We start from the raw sequence: 11,146 nt of genomic DNA on the forward strand, positions 1-11,146 counted from the left end.
CAAGAGCAACCCCGCCGAGCACAATGAAACTCATATGTTGGAACTGCCGGGGTTTGGGGAATGGCCCGGCAGTTCAATCTCTCCTCGAGCTGAGGAGGATGGAAGACCCCGACATCCTATTCCTATGCGAAACAAGGATGAAGGAGAAGCAGTTGGGTAGATTTCGATGGTGGTTGGGACTTGCTAACATGGTAGCGTGGAAGGATGAAAGCAGTGGGAGAGGGGTGGCTCTATTCTGGCGGAAGGACTTAGACGTCTCCCTTCGGTCCTATGGGCGGCGGCATGTCGATGTGGATGTGGTTAGTGAGGAGGGGTTAGCGTGGAGACTTACCGGGATATATGGAGAGTCGGCTACGGAGAGGAAGAAGGAAACGTGGAAACTGCTGCGGATACTAGAACAACAGCACCAGAGTGGGCGCCCCTGGCTATGTTTTGGCGATTTCAACGAGATCCTAGCAAGCAACGAAAAAAGGGGTGGAGCAGAACGCCCACAACGCCACATGAACGATTTCCGGGATGCTTTAGATTTCTGCGAGTTGCGGGACATTGGCTTTGAGGGGGACATGTATACCTGGAGGAACCATAGTCGGCAAGCCTCTTCATACATCTGTGAGCGACTCGACCGCGCCACTGCAAACAACGACTGGTGTGAGGCGTTTCCACATGTTTTGGTGCGGCATGGGGACCCAGGACATTCGGATCACCGCCCCATCATAGTCTCCCTGGAGGGGGCGGATCGTGAATGGAGGAAGAGCGACCATAATTTCCGCTTCGAAGCACGGTGGCTGCAGGAGGATGGATGTGAGGATGTTATCCGGAAAGCCTGGGATAGGGGATTCCATGAGGAGAAACGGGGTGTTGCCGGGGCCCTTATGAGTGTGGCGGGAGACATGACCACTTGGAGTAGAGAAGTTGTAGGGGAGTTGAAGGGGAGAATCAAGGAGACCCGGGCCAGATTAGACAGATGCATGAAATCTACTACAACTGAAGCGAAGGTGCAGGAGGAAACCCGCCTGCGTATTGCTCTGGCGTCCCTTAAGGAGAAGAAGTACATCAAACTGAAACAGCGTGCCCACATGTGGTGGTTGAGAGGAGGGAACAAGAACATAAAATACTTGCAATCAGTAGCATCTGCGAGGAAGAGAGCAAACAAACTGAAGGAGATTTGTCGGGAGGATGGCTCGGTGGTGGAGGAGGGACCAGCCTTAACTAACTATGTTTGCTCTTTTTTCCAGGGACTATTCACTACAGCCAACCCACATCGTCTCAACGAGCTGCTACAGAGGGTGAATCCGCGAGTCTCTCCTGCTATGAATGATGTGCTTACGGCTGAGTACACCAGGGAGGAGGTGAAAGCCGCATTGGACCATATCGGTGACCTAAAATCACCGGGCCCGGATGGTATGCCGGCGATTATGTTCAAACGACACTGGCATTTCATGGGTGATCATGTGGTGAAGGAAGTTCTTAAGGTCCTGAATGGAGATACCTTCCCGGAGGGCTGGAATAGTACCACCATTGTGCTAATCCCTAAAGTCAAGAACCCGAGGAGGATTAAGGATCTCCGACCAATCAGCCTCTGCAATGTTGTATATAAACTGGTATCCAAGGTCATTGCTAATAGACTTAAGCTTGTACTCCCACAGGTGATCTCCGAGAACCAAAGTGCAATCGTCCCTGGGAGGCTGATCACTGACAATGTGCAGATAGCCTATGAGGTTTCCCACTATCTGATGAACAAGAGGAACGGGACAAGTGGGGTGGCGGCCGTGAAAGCAGATATGAGCAAGGCGTATGACCGAGTGGAGTGGAGCTTTTTGGAGGCCATGCTTGCCAAGCTGGGTTTCAGCAACGCTTGGATCGCACTTGTCATGAAATGTGTCACCACTGTGAGCTATCAGATTAAGGTTAATGGCACTTTCACACAGCAATTTTGCCCATCGCGCAGACTTAGACAGGGGGACCCCCTTTCCCCCTACCTCTCCGTCATCTGTGCGGAAGGGCTATCGGCATTACTCCACCATGCGGAGGAAAGAGGTGTTCTCCACGGCATGAAAATCTGTCCTAGGGCTCCTTGCGTCTCACACCTGTTGTTCGCCGACGACTCCATGCTCCTAATCCGAGCACAACAGCAGGAAGCAACAGCCCTCCACAACATCCTGCAGCTATATGAAGCATGTTCGGGGCAGTGCATCAACACAGAGAAGTCGGCGATTATGTTTAGCCCCAATACTCAAGACCAGGACAGAATCGCTATGAAGGATGCGCTGGCGATACGAAGCGAGGACTGGAATGACAAATACCTGGGCCTGCCTGTCCACGTTGGGCGATCACGGAAGCAAGCATTCAGATATCTTAAATGGAACATGTGTGGACGAGTCTACGGGTGGCAGGAGAAACTACTTGCCAAGGAAAGCAAGGAAATCCTGGTGAAAGCGGTTGGACAGGCTATTCCCACATACGCAATGTCATGTTTTGACCTGACTAAATCATTCTGTGCGGAGTTGAATGCCTTGCTTGGGAAATTCTGGTGGAGTCAACAGGACAAGAACAACTCGCTGCATTGGCTGAGTTGGGAGAAACTCACTCTCCCCAAAGCTATGGGGGGTCTTGGATTCAAAGATATGCATACCTTCAACTTGGCGATGCTATCCCGGCAGGGGTGGAGAATCATTCAAAACCCGGACAACCTTTGTGCTAGAATACTAAAAGCCCGGTATTTCCCTTACTGCTCAGCACTAGAGGCAGTGGCTCACGACGGCATATCATACTCCTGGCGCAGCATTCTCCGAGGACTCGACGTGGTGAAACAAGGCTACATATGGCGGGTTGGGGATGGCACAAGCATAAACATCTGGCGCGACCCTTGGATTCCCCGACCATGGTCGAGGCGCATTATAACGCCGAGGGGCGCGAGCCTCCTAACGCAGGTGCAGGAACTGATGTGCCCTATCACAGGAGGCTGGGACGAGCAACTGGTACGGGAGACGTTCTATGCGGATGATGCCCGTTACATACTGCAAATACCACTACGGGAGGGAGTGGAAGATTTTATTGCGTGGCACTTTGATTCAAAAGGGGTACACTCTGTCAAGAGCGCATACAAATTACTGGCTCAACTAAACAATAATCAGCGTGGTGGATCGCCAGGTTCAAGCGCAACGGGAGCTGGTCGTCTCGATGCATGCCCAGACCAATCGTGGAAGCGAATTTGGAAAATACCATGCCCCGCTAAGCTTCAGATGTTTGTGTGGCGCCTTCGACATGAGTCCCTAGCCCTATGTACTAACCTGGCGCGACGAGGCATGGCGCTGGAGGCTATGACTTGCTTCGTTTGTGGCAAAGGAGTTGAGGACGGCGGCCATCTATTCATCAAATGCAAGGCAGCCAAGAAAGTCTGGAGATTGCTCGGGCTGGAGCAGGAACGCTGTAGGCTCGAACCGATCGAGGGCGTGCATGCAATGTTAGACTCTCTATGGGGGCTAGAAGAGAAGAAACGGGTTCTGATCATCACCTTTTGGTGGCACTGGTGGAATCACCGGGAGGGGGAATCTTCCGTGCAGGCGGACGAGATCGCGAGGCGAACCCGGAGTGATGCCCTCGAGTATGAGCAGATCCTTGTCACTGGGATGCGTAACCGTGTACCAAACCGATGGGAGCCACCCCAGGAGGAGTTCATCAAATTCAATTTAGATGAAGCCTTCACGCCGGGCAACCTGTTCAGTGGATGGGGAATCGCGGCTCGCGACTGCTCCAGCCGGCTCCTTCTCGCACGGGCTGGGAGACAAGAGCATGTTTCCTGCACCTTTGGTGCTGAGCTACATGCACTGTCGGCAGCTGTTGCGACTGCACCTAAGATGGGCGCGACCAGAGTGGTGTTTGAGACAGATTCACAGCTGCTCGCGGAGGCTATGGGCACTTCCCGCACCGACACATCACCCTACACAGCAATCATCGAGGACCTCAAGTACCAGCTAAAGCTATGGTTCACCCATTGGAGTGTCATAACATGTAATCGTAGCTCATCGAGGACCTCAAGTACCAGCTAAAGCTATGGTTCACCCATTGGAGTGTCATAACATGTAATCGTAGCTCAAACATGGTAGCTCATGCACTAGCACAAATTGGTAGCACCTGTGCCGTTGAGAATTGTGTCGAATGGGACTCAGTTGTACCGCCCGATGTGGCGAATCACGTGTCAGGTGAGATGCCTGTACGTAGTTGATTTATAAAGCTATGCTTTCCCTAAAAAAAACTCCTGTACAACCAAACAATAACGACAGGTCCGGCCTACTGACTGTGATGTTATGACGATGGATCAGCTAAAGTTCCTTTACGAATTGAGATGACTGAAGCTATCGCTGAAAACCACGACTCCAAACTCGTGCTCTGGTTTTGGCACATTCCAGAATTCTACAGTTCAAGTGTTCAACACTTTTGTGGGCGTGATGGATTGGATGAAGCGACTGCCTCTACATTTCCAAGGGATTGGTATGAGAAGTTGAGAACACATACAAGACGGAGTGCTGGATGAATGCGGTTGAAATACTCTATACAACACGAACACGGTATAGTTTGATACAGCCTGCCTCCAAATGGCAAATAAATGCTTCGAGTCAAAGTTTCAGTCAAATGTGGAGCCAGCAATGAATTACGGACGCCAATAAATTTTCAAGATGTTGAGAACCTGCACCGAGTAAAGTATGCAGGAGTAAGAAAATTAGATAATACTACTAGTGAACGAATAAAAAATGTTTACCAAGTAAAAAAAGCGAAAGTGTGTACTATACTAAGGAACCAAGCAGAGGGTATACCTTTGTGTTGATGGAGCAAATGTAGCACATTTCCGCTGCAGAACAACAATTGAAGCCTAACTATGTGTATAAAACGCGTGCATCGAATGGAAACGCAATGTTACTATCTCTACACATGCTCGGACAAGTGCGGTACTGATGTCTGTGGAACACCCTGCGGCTCACTGAACACAGTATTCTTGGTGGTTGAGCCCGTTTCATTATGAACATGTTCTAGAAACTCCATGACAATAGGGTCAGTCCAAGGACATCCAAAAGGAGCTTCATTGCCTGCTACCCATCCAAGATGACCACCCTCTGGTGTTACTATCAGTAGGCAGTTCGGATTTGCCTGAGATGGTAAAAGAACAAGACCAAATGAAGTGTAGAAGAACCAAACCATAGATTCATGAGTTAGAGGTGTGTGCTGAAATAAGGAAATACCTTGATATCTTCTCTAGGAATTCCCCTGGATGGTGCAATTGGATCGTTATCCGCCTGCACATAATTAAGCTAGCATTAGAGTTATAATAGAAAAGAGCAAACCGTACCATACCAACATATCCATGTCTGACATTATTTTCTTGCTGACTTAACATGAATAGGTGGTGGCACTTTAAGACAAGCTATTGAAATCGGCATGTTCATTAAAGTACAAAACAGATGTCCTTTTGGGAGATCGTTTCAGTTTTTCTCATGTGGAAACTCGGGTAAACATGTGCCCCTCATTATAAAACACTGCCTTTAGTTTTGTCTTAACAGAGGACTGAGCGTCAGTCAGTTGGCTAGTGGTCTGTGCACTCGCACAGCCCACCCAGGTTCAACCGTTTGAGGCCTGGCCTTCCCCTATGGTGCTCGGTTGTTTCCTCTAAATAAAAATTCCATGGCTACTAATGCCTGCTGATGAGTTCTTTTTCATCTTCATGAATTGTAAACACTCCTGCCGATTATTCAGAAGAAAAGGGAGTGCACAGCAGATGGTAGTAATTCAAATTTACTGTGCAGTTCATGAATCTCAGCCTGGCCTCCCCCTGTGGTGCTCAGTTGTTTCTTCTAAATAAAAATGCTACAGGCGGCTAGTGCCTGTTGATTGAGTTTTTTCGTCTTAATGAATCGGCAGCACTCCTGCCAATTACTCGGGAAAAACGTACAAAACAGATGGTAGCAATTAAAAATTACTGTGCAGTCCATGAATGTGAACTAAGTTTTCCTGTTTTCCGTGTTTGCTTAGTGCATGACGAATATGCATTTACAAGTATCGACTAGAAGCGACATATGCAACTTGAGCCATCTAGAATTATCGTTGCAGCTCCCACACAACTTACGTATGAACTCTGATCAATTTAAGCTTCCATTTCAAGAGAATGGCAAGCATTCAAATGTCTCCGGCTTTTATTTCGATTTTAAGACCCGCCATGAATTATCGTGCATTGTAGTATTCCTATTTCACCATTTTAAAAACTTCAAGTAAATCATAGTTCTAACTTCTAAGTATGACATAATGGTGTAATCTTAAACTAAGTAATCAGATAGCTGTTGTTTCCAAATCCGCTAACGCAGCATAGAGAACTGGTAGCTTCACCTGTATGCACAATAAGGGTATGGAAACATTCTTGATGGAATCTGAGCTGCTTGAGTTGCTGTAGTAATCATCTACTGACCTGAAACCAAATGAAACTGCAGACAATCGAAGTATCTTTAAGTGTAGGGTCAAATGGAAATAGGCTAAAAAAATAAATTCAGCTTGAGTTCAATTCAAACCTCGGGTTAGGCCTTCATCAAAATCTCTAACAGTTTTTGCATTGGCTGCCTTTGGTATGTCATATTCACCATCCAATCCTTCAAAAAGAAGTGCATGCCTAAAATTTGATGAAGTTCCTAAAAAGCAGCTGTTAGAAAAGGAGTGTGAATATTACTTAGATTGCAGGAGAGGTGAACAAAAGGTTTACTTCTTAAATATAGCCCTCAGAGAATTAGCAAGTGCTCTATCATAGACGTTGTTGAACCCTTTGTGGAAATCTTCATCTGCTATTACCAAATTAAACGGATTGCACATGGACACTGCTCCAGAAAGAGAGCATTTATCAGTCTCCTGGAAAAAAAATGAGTTAAGTGATGGACAGTTAAAGGAAACAGACCTCTGAAAGCAATTTTATATAGGGATAAAAAGGAGCCGGTACAAAGCTAAGCACTTTGATTAACATTGATGGTCACAAAGAAAAGTGACAAAAATTGTCATAGGTGGATTAATTAAGCATCACTTGATACAAAAGGACTTTTAAGTAAAGCATATACTTTAATGAATATGACAATGTGGGAGGTAAAAAATGTTCTGACATTGTGTAAAACTGTAAACTTCTTAATAACTGAATACAGAGCTCACCTCGCCAAGGTAGCGCACAAGAATATTTGCTCCAAGAGACCAGCCAGCAGCATAGATATTAGATTGAGGGTAACGGGATAAAACATGATCAACTACTTGACGGAGATCTCCAGTAAATGAAGCAGAATAGAACTGTGCATGAAAGAAGATAAGAATCAATAGATTAGAAAGTAAGATGTTATTGTATAGTTTCTGCTAATTTGTTTTTGGAGCAGCTATCTTCTTCAATCTTTATATTTCTCTGCTTGGTTATGTTAAGGACACTATTGCTTCCTAGATCTCCGCCACAAGATTCATACACGGATCACTGAGTACCAAGACCTATGCTAATGATCAGAAAAAATGGTGTCCACACTCAACAGACAATATTTCAATATGCCTGTACTAAAGATTAGGTCAGCTATCCTAAGAGATGCTAATAAGTTTAAGGATACAAGATATACTATTTCTATGGGTAAAAAGATGAAAAACAGATGCATGCAAACCTAATAGTCTATTTAACTTAAGCCATTGTCTGACTACCAAGTATAGCCTCAAGAACTGGACAATATTTGTCATGAGATTCATGCCAATCAGCAGGTTTTGTGGGTCATATAGTACCACAATCGCCCATATCACACTGCTAAGAAAAGCTCAAACAAACTAGCAAGTACGGAAGTGCAAGCTGCATTATCACACTGGATGCAAATTAACATAAGATTTCTTTCCGTACGACTTGCCACTATCTCTATTTCTGGTGTTTGTTGCAGGAAAGAAAATGGAGAAAACAAAGGCGCGCTGCAGGCAGTGAGAGAATGGCAGCTACGAGTAAAAGGAATAGTAGGACTGGTGTGTTGTTTTCTTTTGAGCGGCACATTTACATGTTTATTCTACTTCCTTGGCTTATGTGAATTGTTTGGACGATAGTCGAGAGGCTTGATATATTGATGCAAAATAACTGGTAGTACAATTTATCTTTTGCTTGCAAATGTTAGTTAATTGATTAGGAGTTATGTTGTGTACTAGGGCTAGGGAAAGGCTCTCACCCCTGTGGGCAAGATAGAAGGACTATTCTTCTAATTCTTGTTTGCTTTATTCCACATACAGGGTCCTATTAGGTTCAAGCTAAAAGATACTCCCTTCGTTCCAAAATACTTGTCATGGTTTTAACGTTGGGAGTATAATCCTAATTCAAATGATAAACTTCCTAACGGAGAGATCACGGGGATCCTCTCCCTACTATACGTAAATAAGAAGCTATAATTAACTTTGCCGCACATCAGGAATGTGATTCAAGTACCTTTGCTGTGGTCACAGGACTGTTTGCACATCCACGGCTATTGAATACCACAACACGCCATCCTTTGCTTCTAGCTCTCAAAAGCATATGCCGTACATATGTATCCTGACTCCCCCCTGTCAGACCGGGCTGCCAATAACAAACCCCCAGCATCAAGCATTAGCCATAGCCCATAGCTAGTCAAAAACTGAATGTGCATGAAAATACAAGTAGAACAGTACACATAGTACTGCAGATAACTATATAAGATGTACACTTGTACAGAAAGACATGTCAATAGTCATTTATGCTGGAAGCAAAGTTGACTTTGACATGATAGATGCAAAACATGAATTTAGCACAAGAAAGTGTTCTGTTACGCGTTATGTTCAAAATTGTATTAAAACTGCCTATACTTTGTTGGCAGCAATTAGTTCTCTTTTTAACGGATTAGTAGCAAAATCCTTGGCTCTTCAGATCTTTCGCTGAGCACTCGGTCGAGTGCTTAATAAAATTGCAAACGTATAATGTCCATGGCATCCTTTTGCTTTTCTTCAGTTGAAAGTTATGCAGGAATATTTTTCCTCATTTAATCTGCCCAACACTTATGGGTTTCAGCTCTAGCCTACTCCAACTTGTTTGGGACTAAAGGCTTTGTTGTTGTTGTTGTTGTTGTTGTTGTTGTAATCCGCCCAACACCTGAATAGTTAATGATGTCATACTAATATGGCCATGATGAATAATGTCACTAGCAGATTAAGAAATAGAACTGGCACAACACATACAGGGAAACTTCGCACGCAGGAAGTAAAAATGAAAAATCCAGCAGAGATTTCCAAGGTGAAGAGTTTTTTCCCTGATTAGATCATTGTGAGGAACAAAGGTCAAACATTTGCAATCATGATATTCATATGTGTTGCATGGTTCATCAGGTATTTGTTGCCTGACCTGTCATCTCTGTAAGTATATATATGCCCACTGCATAAATGTTTAGCCATGGTACTACTTGGAATATCATATGCAGTTGGAATCAAACTATATTTCATTCTGCATGTGCTCCGGTAGACACCCCTATTTCACCTAAGATCTCTTCACCCGACTACATGAATCTATTTACGAATTGAACTTCCGGATGTAAAATCTCAGGAGTGCACTACTCAACGCACAATTAATCCTCCTACACAGAAATGAGAGATCATCCCCGAACTAATCAAAACTGGCATCACATCCTCCCATTTCTACACAGGCAAATTACACACGGTTTTCGACCACAAGGCGAAAGTCAAAATGTCACCGGCAGTGGCATCCATGACGCTAAACAAAATGTCACGCTTTGTTTGTGTCCTCTTTGCAACACTAGGAGAAGGAAAGCGACGCCATACCAGAAGGATTAGCACAGGTGCATCTCCGGGCAACGTGCGGTCGTCGCCGGAGACCCAGTCGAGGGCGACGGCTCCGTCGTCCGGGGTGCGCAGGCACTCGCGCCGGAATGCCACGGCGGGGAGCGAGCGCGTGAAGGCCGCGAAGATGGTCTCGACGTGGCGGTTGGATGCGAAGACGGGGAAGGCGCGGTACGGGCGGCGGAGGCTTTCGAAGCCCGCGAGGAGGCCGCGCCGCGCGCCGGCGATCTCGAGGCTCGAGTGCGGGAGGAGAGGCTGCTCCCCGTCGGCGCAGTCCCGGTCGCGGCTTCGGGAGGAGACGACGGAGGAGGAGAGCGACATGGTGGTTGGTAGGAGTAGGTAGCGGAGGCGAGGGGCGTAGCGGCGGGCGGTGCCGGCGAATGGGGATGGCGCTTGTATCGCGGCCATCAGATTCGCGCCTGCAGTGTGCACTCGGGTTTGGAATACGCCTTCTCGCTTGTCTGGACAGCTAGGAACCCAGGAACCAGTAAGAATTGTGGTTGGCTCGTTGACACGTGGGGAAAAGGAGGATCGAGGAGTTACCTTTTTTTTAATCAAAAAAATAGTCATGGCAGCAGAAAGAACACAAAAATAACATCAAAGATCACCTAGTAGCAAGAGTAAGGCCTTTTGGATCCGACCTTCATGGATGCCGAATTTTTTAAAAAATTCAAAATTAAAACTTTACTGTTTAAAAAAATCCTGAAAAAACTATGCATGTACATAAGAATGTAATGTACTCCCTCCGTACCACAATATTTGTTGTTGGAGAGAACTAGTCTAGTTTTCCCTAACAACAAATATTTAGGAACAGAGGGAGTACGTGTGTGTAAAAATTTACAATGAAATACCATGAATTACAACGTGTACGAAAAAGACAAATTTAAGACCTCGGTTGATGAACAGTATCATGTATATCTCCCCTAATAATAAAGCGTGGAGCGCTTCTGCCGTCCGTCGCTGGCGTTTTTACAGAAAAGTCCTTCTGTTCCTTCGAAATCAACCCGCGGTCCTATAGTAAGTGGAAAAAACGTTTCGTTGTTTTTGTAAAAAAGCCCCTGGGCAGAGTCGCTCCCCTCCCATGACCAAGCTCTACCACTCCGGCGCATCTCGCCTGCGCAGCGGATGCTCCCCTTCTCATCCTCCCTCGTCGCCGTCCGTGTGCGTCCTCCGGGCGAAGCCCCCGCACAGATCCGACAACGGCGGGCCCTTTGGTGCGTAGGAGCAGCTCAGATGCGACCATTTCATCAAGTTTTTCTCTGTCGACCCTCTTGCAGATCGCGGCGACGTCCGCTCCGGGCGAAGCCCCCGC

At 46.2% G+C, this 11,146-nt stretch overlaps 1 protein-coding gene across 1 annotated transcript; it reads right to left on the reverse strand.

Annotated features, from left to right (window-relative positions):
* Positions 1-4,356: 4,356 nt before the first annotated feature.
* Positions 4,357-10,324, reverse strand: LOC123406176 (embryogenesis-associated protein EMB8). The gene is made up of 9 exons (XM_045099652.1): positions 9,817-10,324; positions 8,456-8,584; positions 7,177-7,308; positions 6,743-6,885; positions 6,555-6,652; positions 6,376-6,470; positions 5,238-5,291; positions 4,815-5,145; positions 4,357-4,687 (listed from the first exon to the last, which is right to left on the reverse strand). Exons 1-8 carry the CDS (start codon positions 10,240-10,242, stop codon positions 4,924-4,926), a joined length of 1,299 nt encoding a protein of 432 aa, XP_044955587.1. The 5' UTR covers positions 10,243-10,324; the 3' UTR covers positions 4,357-4,687; positions 4,815-4,923.
* Positions 10,325-11,146: the final 822 nt, after the last annotated feature.

Source organism: Hordeum vulgare, chromosome 6H (assembly GCF_904849725.1).
Source record: "Hordeum vulgare subsp. vulgare chromosome 6H, MorexV3_pseudomolecules_assembly, whole genome shotgun sequence".
NCBI lineage: Eukaryota > Viridiplantae > Streptophyta > Magnoliopsida > Poales > Poaceae > Hordeum > Hordeum vulgare.

Coding starts and splice junctions, on each gene's coding strand:
- LOC123406176 (XM_045099652.1), bottom strand. CDS start 10,242: ATGGCCGCGATACAAGCGCCATCCCCATTCGCCGGCACCGCCCGCCGC. Junction 8,585..9,816: donor CACCTGTGCTAATCCTTCTG/GTATGGCGTCGC, acceptor TGTTATTGGCAG/CCCGGTCTGACAGGGGGGAG. Junction 6,653..6,742: donor CTGAGGGCTATATTTAAGAA/GTAAACCTTTTG, acceptor ATCAAATTTTAG/GCATGCACTTCTTTTTGAAG.